Source organism: Argopecten irradians, chromosome 12, assembly GCF_041381155.1.
Source record: "Argopecten irradians isolate NY chromosome 12, Ai_NY, whole genome shotgun sequence".
In the NCBI taxonomy this organism is placed as follows: Eukaryota; Metazoa; Mollusca; class Bivalvia; order Pectinida; family Pectinidae; genus Argopecten; species Argopecten irradians.
This window is the reverse complement of record NC_091145.1, coordinates 23,910,647-23,938,471: the sequence shown is the minus strand read 5'-3', so window position 1 is coordinate 23,938,471 and position 27,825 is coordinate 23,910,647. Positions and strand designations below refer to the sequence as shown.

The window sequence follows — 27,825 nt, the reverse complement described above, 5'->3', positions numbered from 1 at the left end:
ATAGCAAAAACCAAAGGAGACAACCCCGGTAATAAGTACCGAAGAACAACATATTATATCGTGTCAACAAACAGAAGAAAGGATAACTGATTGAGGAGATACGACAGATTGCTGTTCCACAGCCATATAGAGAGCAAGTCATGTCACTCGCACATGAGTCAATTGTCGGAGGACATTTAGTTGCACAGAAGACTATCGACAGAATTTCAACGAGTTTCTACTGGCCGGGTATGACCAGCGATGTTACACGCTATTGTCGATCTTGCGATATATGCCAAAAGACAACCCCGAAGGGCAGGATTACCAATGTACCTTTAGGAGAAATGCCGTTAATTGAGGAACCATTCTAACGGGTAGCGATGGATTTTATTGGTCCGATTTATCCGGCATCGGATACTAAAAACCGTTACATACTGACAGTAGTGGATTATGTCACTAGGTCCCCTGAGGCTACGGCATTACCAAAGATTGAGACAGAGAGGATAGCAGAAGAAGCACTCCTGGATATATTTTGCAGAGTTGGTTTCCCGAAGGAGATAATTAGTGACAGAGTGACCCAGTTCACCTCAGGACTGATGGAGGAGGTTTGTAGACTGGTGTCAGTCAAACAATTATTCATGACGTCTTATAATTGACGTCTTATAATCCCAAATGTTAATGGCTGGTGTGAGAAGATGAACGGAGTTCTGAAGAGCATTTAAAAAAAAGATGTGTCAAGAACGACCAAAGTATTGGGACCGATATATTCCTACAGTATTGTTTGCATACCGGGAAGTTCCACAAGCGAGTACCGGATTCTCACCGTTTGAACTATTGTATGGGAGAACAGTTCGCGGGCCCATGCAGGCGTTAAAAGGAATCTGGACAGATAAGGCTAACGAGAAGTCTAAAACGAGGAATACTTACCAGTATGTTCTCATCCTTAGCGACAGGTTAGAAGAAACCTGCAAGATAGCTGGTGAGAGCTTACGCCAATCACAAGAACCGTACAAACACCCTACGACAAGAAAGCTAGGAATCGTCAACTTGAAGTCGAACAGAAAATACTTGTGATATTACCTACTGACAACAACAAACTTTTGCTTCAGTAGAAAGGACCATTCAACATAGTGGAAGTTGTGAACCAAATGAACTATAAAGTTGAGGTTGATGGTAGAGTGAAAGTGTATCATGTGAACTTGCTAAAGCATCATGTTGAAAGAAAGGAGAGCAAAGAACAAAATGAGGCAAATAGTGAAGCAGGGTCAGCAGGAAATATTGAAGCAGGGATAGCTGTTATCGAGGCGGATGATGCAGTTGATTGCGGAGCAGTGGACGATGAAAATCTCTTAGAGCTTGGAAACTTCTCCGGGAAAGAGAATTTCAAAGATGTCCAGATAAGTGAGGACTTAACGGAGGAGCAGCGATCACAAGCGATTGCACTTCTAGAGGAATTTCAGGATATTTTCACAGATATACCTGGAACGACACACTTACAGGAACACCAGATCGAGACAACCTGTGATGATCCGATAAGAGTTAAACCGTATCCCATTCCTTATGCTAAGCGGAAAGAAGTCCAAGAAGAAGTAAGGAAAATGGTGGAAATGGGTATAGTCGAACCATCGACGTTGGCTTACAATGCACGATTGTCATTGTAAAGAAGAAGGAAAAAACCAACAGGGCTCCCCCCTCAATGCCGCCTCAGCGCCCCCTAAGTCAGAGGTACGCACTCCTTGCGCACTCCCATTCCGTTAACCTTCTCCACGGTGATCCTGACCCTTCGGGTCAGATGAGCTAAAAAGTTATGACTTTGAATTTGTCATAATAATTATGTGGAGTATTATCATGACATTCTAAGAAATAAATATCGTGATATAGCTTTGATAGCGTTATTACCTGACACGTTCCATCGTTAGTCTGGAGATCTCGTGGACAGCCTCGACGTAGGGGTGATTTTCACTTTAAAGGAAATAAATGTATATTATGTATACATGTACTATATTTTCAATGATTACGTAACAATAGCATTACATAAAAAATACTTTCCAGTCTGAAGAAAGTGTTTAGGAATATGTTTACTATATTGCAAACTTTGACATCATGCAGCATAAATTTACAATAACTTCCAATAAACTAAAATGAAACTGTTAAAATATACAAAATAGGCATTTTATACTTTGATAATCAATCATTAATGATGTCTTAAAATGAAGATAAACTGTAATCACAACATGACCTGTTCGTTGTTTCGTGGTTGTCAATGAACCAAGAATATAAATTTACACATTACTGAAAGTATAGTTTCTATCAGCTTAAAACTATTATTAGGTTATCTGACCCTTGGATGAAGGGCTGTCAAGTTTGTTCAAATGAATGACCTTGATCTTTATTCAATGTCACAGGGGTCAAAAAGGCTAAAATATTTTAACGACTTCTTCTCAAGGACTAGAAGGTCCAGGGTACTGATATTGAGCCTATAGCATGTTGCGATGAAGGACTACCAAGTTTGTTTAAATGAATGACCTTGACCTTCATTCAAGGTCACAGGGGTCAAATAGGCTGAAATCCTTTAAACAACTTCTTGTGAATAATTAAGAGGCTTAGAGACATGATATTGAGCCCCTGACATGCTTGGATGAAGAGCTATCAAGTTTGTTCAAATGAATGACCTTGATCTTCATTCAAGGTCACCGGGGTCAAAATGGTTAAAATATTTAAACGACTTCTTTTCAAGGGGTTCTCATATAGGGCCTGCAATATGCTAGGATGAAGGGCTATAAAGTTTGTTCAAATGAATGACTTTGACCTTCATTCAAGGTCACAGGTTTCAAATAGGCTAAAATCCTTAAATGACTTCTTCTCACGAACGGAAAGGTCTAGGATGCTCATATTGGGCCTTCCACATGCTGGAATGAAGGGCTACCAAGTTCGATCAAATGAATGACCTTGACCTCATTCAAGGTCACAGGGGTCAAATAGGCTAAAATATTTAAACTCAACTTCTTCTCAAGGACCAGAAGGCCCAGGGTTCTGGTATAAGGCATGTAACATGCTGGGATAAAGGGGCTACCAATTCTGTTCAAATGAATGACCTTGATCTCCATTCAAGGTCACAGAGGTCAAAAAGGCTAAATTCTTTTAATGACTTCTTTTCAAGAACCGAAAGGCTCAGGGTTCTCATATTATGCCTGCCACATGCTGGGATGCAGGGCTACCAAGTTTCAAATGAATGACCTTGACCTTCATTCAAGGTCACAGGGGTCAAATAGGCTAAAAAAAATAACAAATTCTTCTCAAGAGCCCAAAGGTGTAGGATGCTCATATTGGGCCTGCACAATGCTTTTATAAAGGGCTACTACATTTGTTCAAATTAATGACTTTGACTGTCATCCAAGGTCACAGCGGTCAAAAATAGGTTAAAATCCTTAAACGACTTCTTGAGAATAACTAGGAGGCCTAAAGACCTGATATTAGGCCTGTGACATGCTGGGATGAAGAGGATGGAGTTTGTTCAAATGAATGACCTTGACCTTCATCCAAGGTCACATGGGTCAATTAGGCTAATATCTTAAAATAACTTTTTGTGAATAACTAAGAGGCCTAAAGACCTGATATTGGGCCTGTGACATGCAAGGATGAAGGGCTACCATATTGTTTTAAGAAAAATGACCTTGATCTTCATTCAAGGTCACAGGGGTCGAAATGGCTAAAATCTTTAAATGAATATGTTGTATTGTGCCAATAGTCAGATGACCGTTAAAGCCCATGGGCCTCTTGTTTCTGAATACAAAGCAGTTTAAAATCTCCAAAACATTTCAGAAAGTAGCCACGAACATTTTATACTCAGGGTATAGAGTATGCTAAATAGTGGACATACATGTCTTTTTTTAACAACAAATATAGATTTTTAGAACAGAAGTATGCATTCTTACTGTTTCTGTATATCTCCATCATAAGACAGCGAACAACGTAATATAACATCCAAGGTCGCCAGATTCAGGGAATCCATAACATCAATACTCTCTGGACTTTCCGACATCTGTTTGGCGAATTTGTCCTAGGAGGGAAATAAAATCGGTGTTTAAGTTCTACAAATTTTGTACTTTTAAAGGCTTTTTGATCTTATATTTTGTAATATGTTTTGAAATTAAAGGACAAATACCATACAATTAAATAGACTTTTAGTCATTTAGAAATTTACCTAGCCCCAGGATCATAAAATCGGTATAGACTTAAAGTTTTGATTAGCCCATCAAGAAAGAACTTTTTGTAACGTCATGTGTGACTGGTTAAGTCTGTTTTAGACTTAAGACTGTCAGGTGCTGCAAAAGGAGAAACTTCATAATTGACAACTCTCGCCAACAAATATGTGCCGCTGACTGTCTGTGAGGTGCACCAGTAGAAATATTTGTCATTATACATTGAATTGAAAAGTGCATGATTTAACTGGGAAGTTTATTTTCATTGTACATGTATTGTGGATGATTATAACAAGATACGGAAATAATATATAGTTGCTTTTATTCGCGATGATTTAAAGGTTAATATCCGCAAACATGTTTATCAGCTATGACATTGGAAATATTAACAAGAATGATGACATGTTTGAAAATTGGCAATGCACGAATTCAGAGTACTTGATTAATGAGGGCAAAGCATCGTTTCTGCCGACAGATCAGATTTTCAAATTTTGTAATCACATACCAGCAAAATGTCTGCAACTTCATTAAATATGCTGACGTAGGATCGCAACACATCAAAATGGAAAGCTGGTGTGATCAGCTTCCGGTTTCTCTCCCACTTGGGTCCGTTACTGGTAGCTAAGCCATCGCCTTGAAAGTCGATATGAAGGAACCAAATGTATAAAGGGTTGCCAACAACAAATACACGTACAGTAAGAAAGAATTCTGGGATATATTCATGCAACTACAATCAAAATCGATATCATATCAACATTATGTGAAAAATTGAAATCGGCATGATCATAATATACATGGATGGGACCGGGTTCAATTTGTATAAGATTTAGTTTGGAGTTGTCTGTCCTTGCCTTACCGAGAAATGGAGTAAAGAGACTGTATAGTTAGTCTGATATAGTCTGGAGTTGTCTGTCCTTGCCTTACCGAGAAATGGAGTAAAAAGACTGTATGGCTGGCCGGGGCCATTTGGTTTTGGTTCAGATGACCTGAGGAGAATAGCGACAGTATCTGGGTGTATAGCATGTAGTTGTGGTATAAAACTCATCCATTCGATCATCATCTTCTTGGGGTTGTTTTCCATCAGCTTCGCTACAGAGGTCAGAATGGATTCTGTAAAGCTTAGCTGGAACAACATCAGTACACAGAACATTAATATGGGAACGTTAAGTGTTCTAAATTCTGTTAACTAATCTTAATCTAAAACCAAGTACAAGCTAGTTACGATATCTGTTTTCCTATCAAAGCGTTAGGTTATATCGATATTTGATTTCATCTATGTATATTGATGCTATTTTCAGAATAGAAAAACACCTTTCATTGCAAGATCGTTTTGACTGGCTGTTACAAATGTCTATCGGTGAATGTATTTTCACAAAGAATGAAAAAGAAATTGCAATATTAGTTTCCATATTCAATTTTCGGAAATATTGTGAAGATTATTCAAGAAAATGTCATTTAACTTACATGTATAAGGTGTCCAAGCAGCCAATGTGATTTCCTTTTGGACTTGAATGGCTTGACCAGTTGACAGAAGGTGTAATACCTCCACAGGGCTGGGACGACAAACCAAAGTCCGTAACTGACCACCACAGCCACCACCACATCTACCAAACTCAGCATCATCTGGGAGATAGCGAGACTGATCACAGAATGTTTATAATCATTAATTACAATAGCGAGCAGTTATCATCTTTCCCTGTCAGTCTCTTCACGTAGTGCTTGTTTTTCCGCCAGTAGTGGACATAACAACACCACATTTACCAAAATCAGCATCATCTTGGTGTTGTGTATATGGAATGGGTGAAGATGTTAAAAGAGATTGTTTACTTCTTGTCGCTTATTGACCTACTGAATAGTCCCATGCGGCATTTATTATGATATATTTTGAACTCTTTTGAAAAGGAGACTACTAAAGAAAAGGGAGATCAAGAAGAAGATGTAGTGTTTTGTGTGCGCAACTAAAATATTGAACTATGAATAATTCCCAGATCACATTGGAAATGAAATGTTGAAATTGATCACCACTTTTATATTTTGTTTATTCAAGTGTAAATTAACCTCAAAGTTTGTATATTCGCATTAAAGGCATACATGAACAAAATATTCTTTTGAAATTAAAAACGAAAATAAGAACTGAATCAATAAGATAAAATCAATTCCGAACACTACTAACATCAAGGTTTTGACCTCATATAATATCTACTGCATGGTAAATCCATGTATAAAGGTACATGTGGTTCTATGGTCGAATGAAAGAAGTTACATTTAATCCCTGACTGATTTATTTTAAAAAGCATTTGGTGTAGTATGTGATGTGTGCACATGTGTGTGTGTATTAGCATATGTTAAACTTTAAACTTTGATCCCAGGTCTATATGGTCACGCAGCATGAGCTCATTTCGTCTTTCTATACAAAAGTACAGCAAAGGTTAGTTCTAAGTAGGTCACATTCCATGATACTATTGAAGCCTGACATTACTGATGAAATAAGGTCAGACAAAATGTTTACTTGGTCTCTGTTCTACTATTACTTAGGAAATTTACCAGTAAATTTTATTTTTTTATTTTTATTCGGTGATTGTGATACCGTAGTATTCTAAAAAACAAAAAAACAGAATGTATCTACTCATATAGCTTGCCACATAAGTTTTAGCACAGGTTAAAATAGCAACAAATATTTACATCTGCAATATTGTACCACGATAATATCTATCAATGATGCCAGGCTAGGATGCCCACTATAGTTTTGTAAGGTATTGACTTACCAGTTTCACTGCTCTATTCCTTTATTTTGTCCTGACATAAACTCTTGTATGTAGAATCCGTCAAGCAAGGTAGTTATTGCTCTAGTTACTAACCTTTTGTGATAAACAGGGAATTCCCACTTATTTACCAAGAGGTAGACTTGCTCAAGTCATTTTGTTTCGTTTCTGATATTGAAACTATATTGTAGTATGGGCATAGTCAGCTAATAAGCCAACTATCACTTTTAAAGTCATACAAAGATGCAGATATGATGCTTTATTGTCATAGCTTATTTTAATCAACAAAGTCTGGAAAGAGTTCCTTTTGAACCCCCATCCAAAAATAATTCATTTTTGCTTTAGTCAAGTGTCTGAAAAGGGTTGTTTTTAAGGGATACCAATAAAAATTGGGGCATGGTCTTTTTTTTAAATGAAATTTTTTTTTTAATCCAGAAAAAAATATTTAAGAACTATTTGTATACCTATTTCCTTTGTCGCATTCATACAACACTCATACTGCTTAGTTAGGTTATATGAAAGTTATAACAAGCGGATATAATCTTTTTGATTTATGTAACCTTACTCTTGACGAAAGTTGAACCCACATACTTGACACTTACCATTGCTCTGAAGTCTATTGTCTTAACCACTAAACCACTGGGTCAGTTGGCGAAAAAAAATGCAAAACATTCTGTTCAAAACTATGGCTTTAAAATTAATCCTGCTTAATTAATACAATGATAAATATGGAGTGTGTTTGTTTATTGAGTACATTTAAGAATGAATGAAGAGGAGTGTTCATTTGTTTTCTCACCAAAAATTTGTTTTGTCATAAAAATCTAGTGGGGGGGGGGTGTTTCAAAAGGAACTCTTACCCAAAGGCTGGAAGAGATCCGTTCTATCAGATGGCCAGTCTATATTTATCCTTTTATCAGTGGTTTTCATCTTATAAAGGAAAGAAACAAAGAAAAAATGACTGAAAAATACAGAAAGCAGGTGTTGAAAAAAATTACATGTACTCTGTAAAAGCAGTTGTTAAGAGACGTTTTAATCAACATAATAATTAAAGCTAACGTTTGATGAATTAAGTCAATCATACTTATTGTTATTCAGGAAAGTAAATGAAAAATATAATAATAACTTAAAGGCCCACTACCTTTCCGGGGCAAAATATAAAGGTTTCTTAAAAAGCATTAATAACATCAGAAAATGCATACCGATGACCTTAGATAAGGTTACGACACCAAACATATGCAAGATTTCCTGCGTAATATATGAAAACAGTGGAGAGTCAATTCGCTGTTTTGCCGTCTGGCGCAGTGATAGTCAACTACCGCGTGGTATTTAGGACGACGGCGGGAAACATAATACGACCCGCGTTATGAAAATAAACATTTTATTTATTTTAATCAAATCGTTCAGAAGGTGATGATCAATGTAGTATTAACGGTTAGTTAATACTTTTTAAGACTCTACAAAATTATCGATATTTTTTTACATTCCCATTTTAAAAATTAAAAGCCATTTCGGAAAGGAAGTGGGCCTTTAAAGATGCTCCACTGCCGACAGAGCATAAATGATATTCATCATTTGAACAATAAGTAGTGTTTAATCGTGTATATATATGTCTCATTAACACAAAAAATAATATAAAATAATTTGTTTGCCTTTGATGCATGCGCAATCAGCACTTCATTCAATATAAGATATAGTGCCACGGATTTTTTTCGGGATGCAATTAATTATTTTGCATATTTTTAACTTGAAGTAAAATTAGAAGCTCAAACTTTTCAATGGTGGTAATGGTGTAAAGTAAGTAACTTTTATAACTGAAGAAAAATACTTAATCGTCTGCTCCTGTTTTTGATAGTGAAAAAATACCATTTGTCAGCGGTGGAGCATCTTTAAGAAGGTCCTGTAACTTGTGCTGAGTACTAAATAATCAGCTTCAAGTGATAATCATTAGCAAGATATTTAGTCACAGATATTTTTGTCTTAAATCCCTTACAAAGGGTTGCTGATTATAATAAAAAGTTTATTAAAACATGTATTGTGACTTTCCCAAGTTCTTTTCACCACAGGCGACGGTTTGTCTGTAACAGCAATACGTATAACAGAGGTTGCAAGGACCATTTCGATCAGACAATATCTAGCGAAATCAATGATCCTACATTCTCTCCCATATCGATCTTTTCTGACAATATAAATTACAGGAACATATTTCAACTAAACTCAATCATTTTCTTTTTCAAAGCAATGACATCTCTGTGTTCCTACAGCCAATCCTCAAAGCTATATATGGCACTCAAGCTTATAAAAAACGACGAGCTAGGAATGAATACAGTCGTACCAGAAGTAGCCTGATAAGCTTTTACAAATTCTTTGAGTCAATTTATAAAAAATAGTTTTCTTCAAAACACTTAAAAGAAGTTTTATAAAAGGAGAAATGTCGAACACTCAGAAACAAGGGGGAGTATGTTCCTACTTTGATTTACCACGGAAACAAACGAAATATCTTACAAATTCTTCCTGAAAATGTCTTTATTAACTAAGCGCCTAAAAATGATTTAAATAAGTAACTAATTATTCAATAACACCGAAGAGAATTCTTGTAGTGTAGATTTTTTGGTGAGAATATGAGACACATGTACGATATCATTCAATATCCTGAAGATGAAGAGAAAAAAGATTTGAAAAAAGTTACAGCATGTGACTTTTTATTTAGAGGTTTTTGTTTTTAAATCTGGAGATTTAATTTGAAATCATAAAATTATACTTGAATAATGCCTTGAACAGCAGATTTTTCATTATTTTAATACAGGAGGAGAAGTGCTCAGAATGATCTTTTCTCGTCTTTCATAACGCGAGAAGATATTAAGGTTTGGATTTCAAACTAAGTGCAAAAGACGTAATCACAATAAACAGACTATGTTGGTCATAAACAAAAACGTTAAGGCTTGCTCAATCACTTTCCTAAGTTATCTGGTTTACAACAGAATATTGTCATGACAATGTGATTTTAAATAGAACTAAAAAAAACAGTAACAAGAAATTATGCACTGGTAAATATATATATTTTTTTTAATTTACATTTTATTCAGTTTTTTCATCAATATATGTAATGTACACAAGATAACTGTGATCAATGATCATCATACATACTTCATATATATTTACTCTTTCTCACGTGTGTAATCATACATGTACCCTTACACTCGTGCATAGCTTTTTCTCATGCTGTATAGATTATCAATATACATACACAAAACACTCTTCTTACTTGCTTAGATTCTTTCCTGGTCAATTAAACTTGCATTCACATACCCACAGTACTTTCTAATTTTTAAGTATAACATTTTATCTATTCATACATTTACATCAACATAAAGCACTTTCTTACTTAGTAAATATCTAATTTTTATTCATCCATACACTTAAATTCACATATCACATTGCACTTACATTCCCGCAGAATACTTTCTAAATTTCAAAACTTGCATTCACACACACATTACTTTCTTAATTGATAAGGTTGCATAAAGCTTAAGTGTTATTGTAATTATTTACAAATTCATATCTGTTACAGATATATACAGTGTATATACAGTATACAAGTGATGTCATTTTGTAAGGGTACAATAAACAAGTATATATTAAATAGCAAATATTGAAGAAAAGAAAAGAAAACATCTTTGTATTCATTTGCTTTAATTACAGTTTATAATTTGGTCAATATGATGTGTAACAGTACTATGTATTGTTTATAGGAAAGAGAGAAATTATGATAGATAGAAAGATGAGAAAAGAAAGAGGAAAAAGGAGAAGAAGAAGAAGAGCGAGAGAAAAAAAAAGGAGAATGTTATTTTAGAACAAATTGGGTAGGATGGTAAAACATAAAGTAAACATGTTAATGCAAAAACATTCTTTTTTAAATCTGGAAACAGTATATTGGCTTTGTGAAGGGCTATATACCAGAATACACAGTTATCAGGGGAGATAATTCACTCAAATCTGATTATCTGAGGAACAAGTATTTATTAGAGAAGGGGGAAATCACACACACACACACACACACACATATATATATGAGAATAAATATTAAATAAATCATATAACATTTATTTAATAAATCTCAAAATATTTTTACATAATCATATATCTTATAATAATAGTGATAATCAATGAGGTATTATTTATCCCAATGCCTAGAGCGTAACTAATTTGTCCCATTTTTTCCATTCCCCTTCAAATTTATGTTTAGCGTTTTCATCCTTACATGTAGAAACGAATTTCTGGATTATGTAGTTGTCTTTAATAATGTTTATGAGAAAGTTAATACTAAGTGAATTATGTAAACATCTCACTCTATAAATATACTGTTTTATAATGATAATAATTTCATTATCTACTCTGTTACTAGGATAGAGAATTCTGATGAAGGATACCGAAAAGGAAAGTTTTTCTATTAAATGAAAATGGAATATACATGTATAAGGCTACCAATAAAGTTTCAAGACTCTCTAGTAATTTTTGTGTTTCTTTGCATTCCCATAATAGATGGGTTATGGTTTCAGGTTCAGTGTTACACAGAATACATAAAGGGGAAGTAACTACTCCAATTTTGTACAAAAATGAGTTAGTAGTAAGAATGTGATGAATCACTCTATACTGAAACCACTGGAGTTTTGTGTTTCTTGTTACCCAGAAAGGAATTTTGTAGATTTTGCACCAAGCTATTGTATCAATGTTCTCAAAAATATTATTCCACTTTTTGGTACCAGATGGTACTATATCTGATTTTATAATGATATTATAAAAAAGTTTAGAACCTTTCTTGTCTTTGAGAATGAATTGTAGATTAATTGGTACATAAGGATAAGAAATCTTATAAATAGAGACATCATATGCTGAAAGGAAATGTTTCACTGCGGAAATAAGACCATGGTATTGTAAATAATTTGTGTTCACTTGATATTTTTGAATAAAATCAGCAAATGAATAAAATTCGCCTGTGCTTACGTCTTTTAAAATATCATTCACAATGCAGATGTTTTTCTGATAGTAGGCCCTATAGAAAATATCTTTTCCACCATTTTAATTTTATTATTATACTAAATAGGAACCTTCAATATATTTTCTTGTAAGAAATTATCATAATATTTTGTATTTAGCATGTACCACGATTTGAAAACATCTATCCAGAATTTATTTGAACACCTGTTTATACACACCTGAATATATTCTGAACCACAGTTTGCAAGACGGTCTGAAATCAACAAAAGTTTTTTTAATATAATCTGCCATTTCTCATTACTCTTATAGAGTCTTCTAATCCAAGTGAGTTTTAGAGAGTTAATAAAAGCACTAATATTGGTCATTTTCAAGCCACCATTACAATAATTCTGAACAATTACTTCCCTTTTAATCTTATCTGGTTTTCCATTCCACAGAAATTCATATAAAAGTGTGTTAAGTTTCTTAATAAATTTATCATCAGGGTTAGGAAGTGATATAAATAGGTGGTTAAATTGAGATATGAGTAGAGATTTGATAATATTAATTTTTCCGATAGGTGTTAATGACCTCCTATTCCAAATCTTAATCAGTGATTTGAGTTTAGTTAGCTTTTTGTCAAAATTAAGTTTAGGGATCTCATGAAGATTTACACTAAATTCTATTCCTAACAATGTAAATTTTTCTTTTCCCCACTGAAGATTTAGCTCAGGTAAATAATAATCCTGACTATACTTTCTACTCCCAATCCATATAACTTGAGTTTTTTTCTACATTCATTTTTAAACCTGAAATTTTAGCATATTCTTTTAGTTCACATACTGCTTCCTTTAATGACCTCTCTGTTCCATCCAGTATGAGTGAAGTGTCATCAGCATACTGTGATAATAAAATTGGACAGTTATCAATATTTACACCATTTATATTTTCATTATTTCTTAATTTTGTAGCTAACACTTCTGCACAGAGAATAAATAGATATGGTGCTAATGGGTCCCCCTGTCTACAGCCCCTCTTGATATCAAAAAATAAAGATAAGTTTCCTCCCTGATTTATAGCAGAATGAACATTGTTATGTAACGTTTTAAACCAGTTTATTATACTTTTATCAAAGCCGAAGAGAAGAAGAACTTTTTCAATAAATATCCACGAAACAGAATCAAACGCTTTTTCGAAATCGATCATTAATAACATGCCAGGTATCTCATTTTCTTCAGTAAATTGCATAATATCATATATTAATCGTGTGTTCACACCAATATAACGACCTGAAATAAAACCAGTTTGATCATCACTTATTAATTTATTGAGAACAGTTTTTATCCTATTAGCTATAGATCCAGATGCAATTTTGTATACAATATTCAAAAGTGAAATTGGTCTCCAGTTTTTAATAAAATGTCTTGGTTTATCTGCTTTAGGAATACATGTTACTATTCCTTGTCTCTGTGTTATAGATAATTGTCCTGTTTGATAACCAAAATTGATTCATCTTATTACAAATTCCCCTAATTTTCCCCAAAAACATTTAAAAAATTTTGTTGTGAACCCATCTGATCCAGGACTTTTATTATTCTTCATCGATTACAAAGTATTTCCTCCCTCTTTAAGTGAAATTTCCCCTTCTAAATTATCAGACTCATTTTCAGATAGTTTTGGTATATTATAATTATTGAGATAATGTTTTAAGTTGACATTCTGAGTATCAATTGTGTTTGAAACATCATATAATTTTTTATAGAAAGAATGCACTTCTTGTAAAATTACTTCCTGTTTAGATATAATGTCGCCATAATCAATTTGTAATTTCGGAATAATTTTCGAGGTGTATTTTCGGTTTTCTAAATTAAAAAAAAATAACTTGTAGGTTTTTCTCCTTCCTCTGCCCATTTTGCCCTTTATCTTATAATACTTCCCTTGATTTTATGCGATCTTATTTTCTCTAACTCATTTTTTTTTCTCATGTAGTTCATCCAAGTTAACACTATCTTGTTCCTCGAGTTCTTTTATTTCTTTATTAAGAGAATCTTCTTGAGAGTTCTGTTGTTTTTTCTTATAAGATGAGATTGATATTGTTTTTCCTCTGATTTCCATAAGTATTGTTTCCAAAAATAGCTGCTCAGATAGATAAATCTGGTAAATATATTTGCTGCACTAATGATCATTACTTTTTTTAAATCAATAATACATTTTTTAGTAAAAATCTATATGATAATAGCTTATATATATATATGTCTCTGATGCTGACATCCTACTCTGGTTTAACAGCTATGAAATGGAGATCTCAGAACCATTGTGAACAGATAGTGTCGTCATAGTGGGGCAGATAAGGGCATATTTCGTGCACATTATGATAAAAACATGAAACTTGGAGAAAACAAAAGAAAAAAATTTGGCCTCTGGGTCATCACGAATAATCCATGACGTCATTGGCGGCCATTTTCCAATATGGCCGCCAAAAACCAATTATTTAAAAACCCAATTTCAGATTAATTATAAGTCTTTTATTACTTTTTTGTCCTTAATCCTTCTCAAACAATGTTTGAATGATTGAATTAATTATCAACTTTATTTTGGGTTTTTTTAAATAGTTTTTAGCGACATTTTATGATGAGGTCAATGGCGGCCATTTTCCAACATGGCTGCCAACGTTGATTAAAACCTCGTAAAATACTGATTTTTAGAGGATTTACTCATTTTCAAAACTTGTTCCTTCGTAAATGATACTAAAATGTTGAAAACGAATTAATGAACAGTTTATTTCTAAAAAGAAAGAATTTACAGACATTAATACGCTGTCACTGTCTGCCATTTTCCAAGATGGCTGCCAAAAAACGCCAAAATATATAATAATTAAGTTTTTTTCTGAACTTTTTCACCCTTGATCCTTCTCAAACAATGTTAAAATGATTAAATTAATAATTGACTTTATTATCTAAAAGGTATTATTTAGCGACAATGTATTTTCCAAGATGGCCACCAACATTGATTTAATCCCCTCGATTGATTTTTCGAGGATTTACTAAGTTTTTTCATACTAAAATGTTAAAAATATATTATTTTCAACATATTTTGTTCAATATAAATATAATTTAAAGACATTAATATGAGGTCAATAAACACCATGGCTGCCACATTCTACTTCTACATTCTGGCCAAACAAAAAATCCTAGCGTCGTTACCAGATATTTTAAAACAATTGTTAGGGCTTCGGGTGATAGACCTGTGGTTTTTGTTCTTTTTATTATTCTTCTGCATCTAAAGTTGTATACAATTAAACGATCTCCAAAATTGTAAAATATATGCTAATGAACGTGTCACCATTGTGTATGGTATAAGCTGAAGGTGTGATAGCAGTCATTTTATCTTGGTCAAAAATCCAATATGGCCGCTCTTAACCCACTTCCTGTTTTTAACATACATTTGCAATATTTCATAAACGGCTTAACGAATTTCTTTCTTTTTTGGATCTGTTAGAATTTAAAAAAAATGCAACCAATAACTAATGTAATACTTTACTTCCGGTAGGAACTAATGGTCAAAGTTCAAAAGTGGAATTCTTCGTAAAATTAAATAAAAATCTTCTTGTCAAGTTCTGGAACGCTAAGATACCTGTTATTGCGTGTAGAGCACTGAGATAAAGTTTGTTAACATGAATGACCTTGACCTTCATTCAAGGTCATTGGGCCCAAAACACCTAAAACTTTCAAACGACATCTTGTCAAGTTCTGGAATGTCTAGAGATCTGATAGGGGGTCTACAGCATGCTGAGATAAACTAAGGGCTACCACAAGTTAATATGTTAATATAAATGACCTTGGCCTTTATTAAAGGTCACACATGCCTTTGCATAACCTTAATTATCTAATCCACTTCTTGTCATGTTATGGAAGGCCTAAAGACATGTTATTAGGCCTATAACATGCTGATAAAACAGGATTCATAATATGGATGACATTGAGCTTCATTCAAGGTCACATGGGTCAAATAACTTAATTTTTTAAACTTCGTGTTGACACGTTCTGAAAGACCTAGAGACCTGACATTGGACCTGAACATGCAGTGTGTACAGTATGTTAAGTTTTAAGACAAGTGTAGTTCACCGCAATGCATAAGACATAAAAAAGTGGCCACCTTTCAAGATTGCCAACAATATATTAAAATCATAATTACTTGTCTATTTTTACTTTCAGACGTAATGCTGAAATAAAGAATTTAAATGTTATGAGAGTTATATTTAGAATTTTCAAAGAAAACTACTGAAATATATATTCAGAACTCTTTAATTCTCTTAATTTTATGTCAAAATTGTTTGTGATTTCTACGTAGATAACTAAGTACTACATTTGAATGTGATTGTATCAACCAACCTTGATAGCAATAGTATTAAGCTTAGCATGATAAAAAATAGATGTGGTTATGATTATTTTGAAAATAATGTATATTCTTATCTTTATACTGTCAACCTTATACTGTAGTCATTTTGTACATTAATGTACACGTATGTGCCTTCAAACAGATAATATGCTTTAATTGGCATGTATTTCTAGGTCTTATGTCGAATCATAAATAAAAGATTAAAAAACAAAACATTCAAAGCATAAAGTCACTGCTATATATTGGAAGGCAAGATCAATGAAAATGATTCTACGTGAGGTCAACTTGTTTTAGAATTTGTTTTATGTAACAGTAAAATTTGCGTTTGCATTCCATTAGTGTATACAATCTGATTAAAATACAGATCCTTCTAACAACTCCGTTGACAACATCCCATAAGGGGTTATAACATTCAAATGATCTTATACCGCCTGTACTTCAAATCAAATCAAGATGATATATTGATTGAAAACGATATTTCGTCCCATTACACATACAACGCAGTTAGCTTTGTTGAGCACTTTGGGCGAGATAACTACATACACGAAAATAATTCTGACAGCTTTTCAAACAGTTTCGTCTCCAGTTAAGATTCTGGCAGCAGCAATGTATTGGCCATTTCCAAAGGTCACCTGGACGTGACCCCTAATGGGATGTTGTCAGATCCTCTTTTTAAACATAGTGACGATAAAGGATCTGTATTTTAATCGGATTGATTAGAATATATCACAGTTTGATTTTTTGGGGTTCCAGAACAGATCTTGAACTTGCTAGAGTTAATTATTTCCATACCCTTTTGAGTGATTTGAGTCACATGACTTCTATTTTATTGCCTAGAAGACACTTTTTATCTACATTGTATATGTTGATATGAAGAAGGAGAGAACTATTCTTTGCAAAATGCAATTTGTAGTTTGGTGAAAGAATTACGAAAACTTGTATGATGTTTTGACTTAGTCCTATTGACATACATGAAATACAACTGATTTGAAAACATACGGCCAATTTGCCCTTTAATGCGACAAATGGTTTAGACTGTAAAAGCTGGATAATTTGACAAAACAAATCGGCCAAAAAATCAATCATTTATATGGCGATTTTAGCGGCATCTTGTAAAATAGCAGTCAATACCTTCATATTAAATTTCCCTGAAGTACTTTTATCAAAATGATCATTTGAAATGTATTAAATTACTTATTAATTGTTCAAACATTATTTGAAAAAGAAAAGAAATAAGTTCGATAGACTTCAAAGAAAAAAGGAAAACGGTCAATAGTTTGAGCAGCCATCTTAGGAAAAGGCAGCAATGACGTCACATAGCGTTCCCTAGTACACGTGCGTGCTGATATTACAAACATCAATTGAGAACAATGAAATTGAAAGAAACATTATCAAAAGGCCGAAAAACAATCTAAATGATATTTTCAGTAAATTTCATCAGCGGCCATCTTGGAAAATGACGCCCAATGATAACAAACTTATATAAAAATTTCTTTAAATTTCATTAATGTTTTTTTTTTTTTTTTTTTTTTTTTAAAGTATCGCAAATATTTCATTTTTCACTCATACATCAATGAGGAATGAATAAAGTAAAACAATTATCAAAAATATTGCTTACCATTGAGCTTTATGAGGTTTTTGAAAAAAAAAATTGGTGGCCATCTTGGAAAATGATACCTATTGACGTCATATTGATAAAAAATTCTTTTCTTTTCTTTAAATCCTATTACTTTTTTTAATTAGTGTCGAAAATATTTCATTTTTCGTTCATAAATCATTTAGGAATTAATAAAATGAAAAAAATGAAAAAAAAATGAAAAAAATCGCTTGTCATTGATCTATAATGAGGTTTTTGAAAATCTATGGTGGCCATCTTTGAAAATGGCGCCCAATGACGTCAAATTGATAAAGAGTTTCTTTAAATTTTATTAATTTAAAGAAATTTATGTCGCAAATGTTTTATTTTTCATTCATACATCAATTAGGAATGAATAAAGTGATAAAAAAATCACAAACATTGCTTATTATTGGTCTTAAATGAGGTTTTTGACAAATTTGGCGGCCATCTTGGAAAATGGCCGCCAGTGACGCCATAAGGCTAATTTGCGATGGCCCAGAGGCCAAAAAGTTTTTCTTTTTGGTCAAAATGTTTTCTTTTGGCCTAAACTTCATTTGTGTCAAGTTTCATGCTTTTATCATAATGTGCACAATTTGGCCATATTTCTGCACCACTATCAGGTGGATTCCGGCCCTTATTGGCCGTTTCGACCCCTTTTTTCGTGACGTCCTCTGGTTGGCGGGTCAGCACCATTCCCTGATGCTCGGTCCCCACAGCGGTTCTACTCATCTCGTCTGCACCGTAACCACCCGTCAGGCCGACCTTCTAAAACAGTATCCACATTTACTGGGCGGTAAACCCTCTGACACCAATCTTGAAAGGACACAACCATGTGTTCAGCCATTTTTTCTTCATTCCTCTGATAGTTCTTGGTACTTAAAGGCCATTACCTTTCCGTAAAAAATTATGAATTTTAAAATGAATTTCAAAAGTTATCAGCTTACTATTAATACTACACTTATCATCGCCTTCTGAACAATTTAATTAATATGAATTAAATGTTAATTTCCATAACGCGGGTCGTCTTATGTTTCCCGCCGCCGTCCTAAATACTGCGCGGTAGTTGACTATCATTGCATCAGACGGCAAAACAGCGAAATGAATCTCCACTGTCTGGTGTTGTATATTTTCTTGTGCTATTAATGTTGTTTAAGAAACCTTTACGTTTTGCTCCGGAAAGGTAGTGGGCCTTTAAATATTGTTTCCGTGGACGGTTTTTAATAGAAATAAAACTATCCATAATGAAAAAGTAACATCTTATTTCTAGAGGAAGTAAGGATGTTTTAGGTCCTATTAATATAATTGTAATGACTTCCGTGACGAGCGTTGTATATATGTTTATCTTTTTATTATTTGGTGAACTTGATGAGGACTTGGACATCCATGGTCTATTTGATTTTCCGGTAATAAACTCCAGCTTTGAATATTAGCAATTTATGAAATCAAAATGAGTTTTTTTCGTTTTTATTTTGTTCCTATAACTTGTAATGGATTCTGATCGTCGCATCCTGCAGACATGAGTTATTCCCCCTCTGTCGTCTACGAAAGTTATTCACAGAAAAATCTTGTTTCTAGGAATGCCTGAAATTGGTTTACAATCGGTGATCAAACATTATTTTATTATATTTTTTTCCGTATTTGGACTACATACATGTACAACGTATGATCCAGTGGTTTTCTTCTTCCAGTCATATGCTAAAATAGATTTTAAGGCTTTCATTCCATAGAAATATATATCGATGGCTAAGTCATAAGTTATGCTAAAATAGATTGGGTTTCTTTCATGCTTTGCCTTCTGGCGCAGTGATAATCAACTACCGCGCGGCATTTAGGACTAAGACGACCCGTTATGAAAATTTTTATTTATGGACATGCTTTTCGAATTATCATTCGTTTTAATTTCCATTTTAAAATTAAAAGTAAATGCCTGTTGTTTTTATGATTTTAATCAAAACTGAATTATCCCTCCAGATATTTCCGAAACAAAAATTAAAAGTTAATTATAAACAATAATTACACCACAAAATTTACATCCATGGCCTAAGATGAGGTTACAACACCAAAAAATACAAGATTCCCTATGTGATATAGTCAACTAAACGCACGGCAAGGACGACCTACATTAATATCCCACCGGACAGCCATTTTAAAAGAAGAGGGAGGAGGCAGGCGGGGATTATTTGTAGCTGGTTTACGTACCATATGGTCTAGTTCGCTCAACCTATGCATTTTTCTTTCTTTCTTTTTCTTTCTTTTCTTTTCTAAGTTTTTTCCCTCTAGAAAATCTGAAGTAGACTACCTATTAAATAAACTTTCTTTTTTTTAATCCCTATTATATAGCAAGCACATGTATAGGCAGTTTTACACGTAGGCTATTTAGGTCTAGGCCAACTAGATCCTAACGTTACATCTACAGAATGTACTGTACGTGTCCGAAACAAAACAAAAATCTTTCAAAAATAATAACACTTAATAAAATGTATATCGATGGTGCAAGATTCCCTGGGTAACGTTTGTTACAATGAGAATTAGGCTTAATTTCGCTTTTTTTTACCGTCTGGCGCAACTTGTCAGTCAACTAACGCGCGGTATTTAGGTCGACGGCGGGAAAAATAAGACGACCCGCGTTATGAAAATTATAGGCCTAACATTTAATATCTAATGAGAAATTGTTCAGGGGGGCAATTATAAGTGTATTATTAACGGTAAGCTAATAATGTTTGCGACTCGACAAAGTAATCAATTTCCTTTTACATTCCCATTTTAGAATTAAACCTGTTTCGGAAAGAGTGGTCTATGGCCTACTGTAGTCTAATTACTGATCCGTACAGTACGTGGACCGTTTGTCATGAACATTCTTGGCTTTGCACACAATTGATCGACCTACAGTCTGATTCGTGTGTTATCATACATACTACTTAGGATGAAGCTATATATCGAAATTTATTTTATAAATCATTCGCTTGAAACTTTCTCTTCTCGAGAAGTAGGTACTCTTATGCCTTGTCAAAGCGTCCTGTGTTGCCTAGTTACGAAGTTGACCGAGTAATGGCGCTGTAAACAAGATGGCGGACACATGCGACAGGTACTTCGACTGGAAGTGAAACAATGGAACAAACTGTGAAAAATAAGCTTTAGTGAAGGATATGGATCGGTCTGACTGAATGGTAATTACCACTTCCAATGCTTATATAATATTCGAAACTTCTAAGTGATTTCCTAGCTGGAAATCGCAATCAAAACCGAGAAACAGGTGTACAACGGACACGCTCTGTTGTCTATGAATTATTGAACACAGACGTGTATAGCAGGGTCACCGTCTGTGACTTACCTCTTCATATATTTACATTCTTTCAACAGTAGTTAAGCTCTATGTAATGATTGAAATTAATGAAGATTAGTCGATTGAAATTATTTTTAAATGTTTGTAATTTTCTAGCCATATTTTGTAAACTTTGTAATGATGAAAAAGAAAGTTTGAACTTTGAGAAACTTTCTTATCATTCTACTAAATAGTATATTTGATTAAACTTATTTTGTAGTTTATGTTACGTATTTAATTTTTAAAATGTGTTAACATTTAAATTATCTCTGTATTAAATTTAAAAAATCTACTTTTAATCTAATCTTCATTATTGATATATATAATATACCTTGTAGCATATTAGACCCAACCTGCATGTACAGTGTTAGAATTGTACCCACTGCCCCCATTGTATGATCGTAAAAAGCGACTAAATATGAATTTAATTATCAAGCTTTTTATGTGATACCACAGCGTCCATAGTGCTCCATCAGTCTAAATCCCCCTGGGGCCTTAGGGGCACGCTTAAACGGGTCAATATTGCTATAAGTGTTTTTGTAATAATTACTACATAAACCAGGTGATTGATGTAAGACCACTTGTTCTATTCTTCCAAACAGACTTTTTTTCTTTCTAATTATGTAGCCTACATCTCCCTTGACACTGCCTTACTTTTGGCCTTGGGTTGAACATTCGCCCTTGTGAGGAAGGCTCTGGGTTCTGCACATGTCCCCTGACCAAGACACACCATGTAACAATATTGACTATTAAAGTGGAATTTTCTAGTCCTGCTTAATTAGCGTTCAGCACACTGGGAGTGGGGTGAATAGTTTGCTTGTTTTCAGTATAATATGACCTAGGTGTTGAGGTGTTTGATATCTTTCATGAGATGCTTCACTGAGATAGCACTATAAATTAAGGGCAAAATTCTGACTATTACAAAGAGAAATAACATGAATATTTCACATCCTCCCAAAACATACAGACATTCACACAGCAAAATGATTACTACAAACATGGAAGGCTGTTCTGAAATGATCACCCTGGCTTTTAATATCCCCCGAGAAACGTGTTTGTGGATAATGCCACACTGTTCGGCTCATTGTTGGATGTTAAATCTAATCAATAAATTTGAATCAAACCAAACATAAGGTCTTCTGAAAGATTTCATTAAAGACATTATCAAATATGATCCATTTAGCTATCAAATGTACATTGGAGTTTTATGATGTATGATTCATTGATTGGGCCTATGAACACAACAAAAGGGATACTTCATTACTTGCTCCCCAATTCTGAAAATAAATGTAGAATAAAAACCAATCAAAGGTTATCTAGGACAATTTGGATGTGAGATTGTGTGTTGATAATTCTTATGTCATTTTCTATATTTTCAGGTTCATCTTTAGTTTGTGGGAAGAGATGCAATTGGAAACATGGCAGCAGACAGGAGCAAATTCTTTTTCTATGACCAGGCTGACAAGCAAGCTCCGGGCAAACGTTTCCGTAAGATGCCTGAGGATCTACCAGAAAGTCTTAAATATGCCCGTCTTAATCCTAAGGTAGCGGCCTACCTGGCAAGTAAGGAGAGAGAAGCACAGAAACAGGCAGAACAAGATCCATTTGGTGATGGATTGGGCAAGAAAAGTTTATTACCACATATCAATTCTGCCGTGACTCACATCAAAAATAGACTAGATAGTGCCTTGTCTAACGATGAGGGATCTCAGAAGTTTTTGTTTGAAGATACTAAGACTTCTTCATCAAATATTCTACAACAGCTTTCTAGGTATCTGTATTACTATGATGATATATCTAGTCATATTCCAAGGGGATTAGAATACCAGTTGATGGCACAATGGAAAGACTTAACAAATGATGTGATTTTTATCCCCCGTGAATGGCAGACAGCGGAGGGTAGGGAGCAGTATCTGGCGTCGTTACGGGAGGTCCAGAGTGATGAGGATAGTGTGGAGCTTGGAGCTGATGTTCCCATTAAAATGACTGGACGCAGTAGTGTAGATAAACTGGATAGTAAATCAAAATCCAAACGCTGTCCAACTAACAACAAAAATGTAATTCCTGAAATTGTTAAAGATGAAGTTGATGGCGGAGAGAAACAGCAGCCTGCCAAAAGGAGTGATAGTCGCATGTCAAACATGTCTGTCTCACAAAACCGAAATAGACTGGAATCCAAGACGGGCCGTGCTTCTAGGGACCTACGCTCGAGTAAGTGACCTTTCACCCTGATATGTTCCTGTTGTATAATATGTTTATTTATGTCACACATCGTATAACTTACTATTGTACAGTATATCAATGCATGATCAACAGCCATGACTAACAGTTGTAGAGCTAACACATCCTTTTAATTGTAATACAAATTTTAATCATCATTCTTTTATCATAAAAGTATCTCGATGCAATGTTTATTCTGTAATTGTACGTAATAGGGTTATTTGCCCTGAACAATCCAGAAATGACAGTCTATACTAAAATTATTAATCATAAAGTAATTTGTTATTCACCATAATTAAAAAAAAGAAACCCTGATGTGACATGGTTATTCCCCTTTCTTGTGAATGTGATGATCAGTGATACCTCAGACAGTTGCCTAGCCACCAGCTACTACCAATGTTGTTTAGCAGACTATCTCAAGATGGCTCATGATTTCAATTAGATTTTAAAACTATGAAGGAAATGACAAGTACCACAAATAGACTAGGAAATTAAAAGGACCTGGTTATTTTTTACTGTTTTTATTGGGTGAAGGACCAAGTTTCAACCATATTCATTACTGACATTGATTTATCTATATTGATTATCTTATAGCTATTGTCATTGACATGAAATTTAATCATTTGCAACAACTCATATAAACCCTGAGCACCTGACTTGTCACCAATAAATGTAATTTATAATCATAAACCTCCATGGTTATTGCACCTGAATCGTTATCGTAGAGTCAGGTTTGACAGGTTTGTCCCGTGTACAGCACACAGAAAAACAATTATTGAAAGATAGCATTGGGGGTAAATAGAAATATTGATCACTAACGAGTACAGACACCTGCACAATTATTTATAATCAATAGAATCCTTGCTGTGAAGCTTTACAGAGACATACTTCATCTCATATCTGTTTGTCTCAAAATTAAAATCAAGTTTATTGGAAATCAATTCCTTCTTTGCCTTCAAAGTGAAACGGAATATATCTATTTGACACTAATTTTTATATGCTCTTATATATGTCACGCTATTTTTACATGCATTTAGTTCAAAATGGAAGCTATAATTTCAAATTGCAATCTTTTGTTTTTTCATTCATGTAAAAGTTTTTTTACTGGTAACCAAACAACTGTCTATATGGTCTACATTGCATATATTATATATTTTTTTAATGACTTTGAGGAAGATGTATCATTGATTCAAATGAATTTAGTCCACTTTTTCATTTGGACCATCACAGGTCTTTGAACATTTTAGCAACAAAATTCAGCTTAAGATAATATACATGTACTTGCTATTTACTTACTAGACTTCAGATTATCTTAGTGGTAATTCTAGTGTGGAATTAAGACATTCTACTTATTACAAATAGTTAAGACTTAATCAACACATTCTTGATGTACTTCAAGCTACTGAATATTAATGTTTAATTCCTTGCAATTAGCTCAAAAGGGGTGCTTCAAGTTTAAATTGTATGTTTTGATATATCTAACCTGTCAATATATTCCTTCGTAATCATTAGCAAAATATCAAATGATAAACCATTCCAAAGCCTCCTACAAAATTGTTATTAAAATGTCACTTACCTGAAAATGCATGAATTTATAAAAAGAATTAAATTAATTCTTATTTGGAAATTATGACTAACAATATATTAATTAAACCATGTATAGATAATCCCATTTGACCTTCACACCTAAATGTAATCCATTTTAGTATTGATCAAATAAACATATTGAATAAGTTATTTATGGCTCAATTATTGAATTAGTAGGGATCTAAGTTAATTACTCAAAGACTGTACTGGGTAAACTCCCATTTTTGGCTGCCAAGAATCAAGATTTCTCTCACCCCAGTTAGTTATAGGGTCCCCAAATATCCTATTTTTAAATTACACTGATTACACCATTCAATATTTTGATATGAAATAATTTTGTGACTAGATTTTAGAGATTTCAAGACAACACAATGAGATGATGCAGATTAAATATTTAAATATATTGGCGACCTCAGTGATAGTGATCAGGTGTATTCAGGTTTTAGTCATGTACTAATGATAGACGTCGTTAACATGGACGTATAGACGTTAGAGAGATATGTTTAGACAGTGTTGGCTCGTAGGTAGGAGAACAACCAAGTAGGGCCCTCACCATTAATACAGGTACTTAGTAGTCACGTCGGTAAACAGATAAAGTTTACATTGAAATCCAAGCGCAGTAGTACGTGGGAATTCCATATATATATACAACGCCTGTCATATTCAGCCTGTACAAATGGACATCTATTCTATACTTTGTGGTCGTACATTATTGATGTCTTATCACAGAATGTACACTATGGATAGCTATAGAGGGATTCCTAAACCCATCTACTTTTATTGATCTATTGATGTAGAGCTTCATTACTTCCTCTTTACTTTCAATTTATCACCTCACTTTTGTTTGTTCGTCTAACTGAACCAATAAGTCAGTCTGACTTCTGTATAAAAGGGCCTTTTTAGTGGTGACACTTGATTAAATTTGTAGAATGATTATTGATCTTCCATAGAAATCAATCATACAGGTCATGACACGATGATAGACTTTCAATATAAACTTTCAATTTCTTTGATTATTTAGAATATATATACCGTAGTTCAATTCATGAGTCCTTTAAATATTGTCAAGAAATTATCAATTAAAAAAGGTTCTCTTTATCTATCTTTGTGAAAAGGTGAATTTTGATTTGACTGTAAAGCCATGATATACATATATAGAAGATATCATTTGGTGTTATTTAATATATATTAATGTTACTTTGATTGATGAACAAAACACTGAACATAGTTCTAAACAGGTGCTTCTTATTGCACACTGATCCAAGTATTGGATATCATCCAGGAACTTGAAATGCCATACAGAAATTACACACAAGGCTAAGTTTTTAAGCTTTGAATGGTTGTGTATTGGACATTGTTAGGTTCTGCAGATATTTGATCTATATGGCGTATTAACAGTGAACCTTTTGTCCAGTATCTTGAAGTGTATCACAAAAGCACAAACACTTAACACACCTCTGACATAGGAAAACAGGTAGCTGACTTCTATAAGTGAGTCAACACAGGCGACATTGTAACAGACCGACCCCGCCTTTCTCTCTGTTTCCCTCTCAGTCTAATTTTGTTTTCTCCAATGAAGCTTTATGATGTTTAATCCTTCCATGTGTAAATACTTGGCAGATTACAATACATGTTCGGAATGCCACCGGAGATATTGGAAGGTCTGTTCCTCAGTAAAACAGACTCGAGGATCCATTACTGGCCAAACTATCGAATACACAACTGGGGGCATGTAGGACTTCCAACCAGATGATATTTAATTATTACAGCTCCTTAGATGTATACATATAATTGATTTTGAAGTTGAACACAATAAATATATTATTTTAGGCTTCCTTATGAGGCATTCCTTTTATTCTTCTTAGTTTTCATGCCAAACTTTCAAAGATGTTAAGTTTTCTGATAAAAACATGAAAAAATATCAATTTGCTTTAAATACTTTATTTCCAACATTTAATTCAATTTGGTAATTCATTAAGAATGATATCAGCCAAGGTTGTTTTTTTTAAAGCTGGATCCTGACAAATTGTGCACATTTACTGTAGGGCTTTATATATGCATACATATATATAACAGAACTAATTTGTTCACTAATCTTGTATTATCAATTACTGCATCAACTAATTAACCACTTTTATTTAACTAATTTGTTCACTATATCTTCTTGTATTATCAATTACTGCATCAACTAATTAACCACTTTTATTCACTTATTAAATTTGGTGACTGACTGTACAGTATAATAAAGAAACTGACAAGAAAATTCGTCTTCTGTGTAAATTGTATCAGATTTAAAATAAATTCATCTACATGAGGATTTTTCATTTTTTGAAAGTTTCAAAGTTTGAAAAGTTTCTAACATAAAGGCTTTATAATCGCTCAGTCTCACTGTCTTATATGTAACTATTTATTATAATGAATGAATGTTTTAGGGAATATGATGAATTTGATTGTATTGTGCTGTATGTACCATATCTTGATATGGACTCCCGACCTAAACTAATTTCTGTTGTAGCAGGAAATATATATATTATCAGTAAAACTCTCATGACTCCTGGTTGTCAGAAGAATAAAAAAAAAAAATGCTACAACAGAAGCTCTATAGCTCTATTGTCATATATATCAGTAATATTTTTAGATCATCATATCTTGTATTTAAATTGAAGTTATAAACTCAAATCAGAATTAACATTTGAACAGCTATCAATATACTGCATGTGTATTATTGATAATTAATTATGAAACACTGAACAATAGAAAAGA

The 27,825-nt window shown here is 33.5% G+C and overlaps 2 protein-coding genes across 17 annotated transcripts in view; one reads left to right on the top strand and one right to left on the bottom strand.

Moving 5' to 3' along the window:
- Positions 1–27,825, bottom strand: part of LOC138336366 (cytochrome P450 4F6-like) — a 39,963-nt gene that overhangs the window by 11,255 nt on the left and 883 nt on the right. The window contains exons 1-6 of one of the 2 annotated variants that reach the window (XM_069285831.1): positions 6,947–7,080; positions 5,646–5,804; positions 5,106–5,304; positions 4,687–4,814; positions 3,915–4,039; positions 1,879–1,941 (exon numbers count right to left, since the gene is read on the bottom strand). In XM_069285831.1, coding sequence (XP_069141932.1) covers positions 1,879–1,941; positions 3,915–4,039; positions 4,687–4,814; positions 5,106–5,304; positions 5,646–5,804 — 674 coding nt within the window. In that variant the 5' untranslated portion in view covers positions 6,947–7,080. Of the gene's footprint in view, positions 1–1,878; positions 1,942–3,914; positions 4,040–4,686; positions 4,815–5,105; positions 5,305–5,645; positions 5,805–6,946; positions 7,081–27,825 lie in introns of those variants that run through there. The other variant, XM_069285832.1, reaches the window with a different exon arrangement.
- The window catches only part of LOC138336364 (uncharacterized), a 41,470-nt gene continuing 34,463 nt past the window's right edge, over positions 20,819–27,825 (top strand). For 6 of the 15 annotated variants that reach the window (XR_011210418.1, XM_069285828.1, XM_069285820.1 and 3 more), the window contains exons 1-2: positions 20,820–21,100; positions 22,635–23,466. Coding sequence is in view for 13 of the 15 variants with exons in the window: in XM_069285828.1 (XP_069141929.1) it covers positions 22,674–23,466 (793 nt within the window). In the remaining 2 variants the exon portion in view is untranslated. Of the gene's footprint in view, positions 21,101–22,634; positions 23,467–27,825 lie in introns of all 15 variants that reach the window. The other 9 variants (XR_011210417.1, XM_069285824.1, XM_069285825.1 and 6 more) reach the window with 5 other exon arrangements.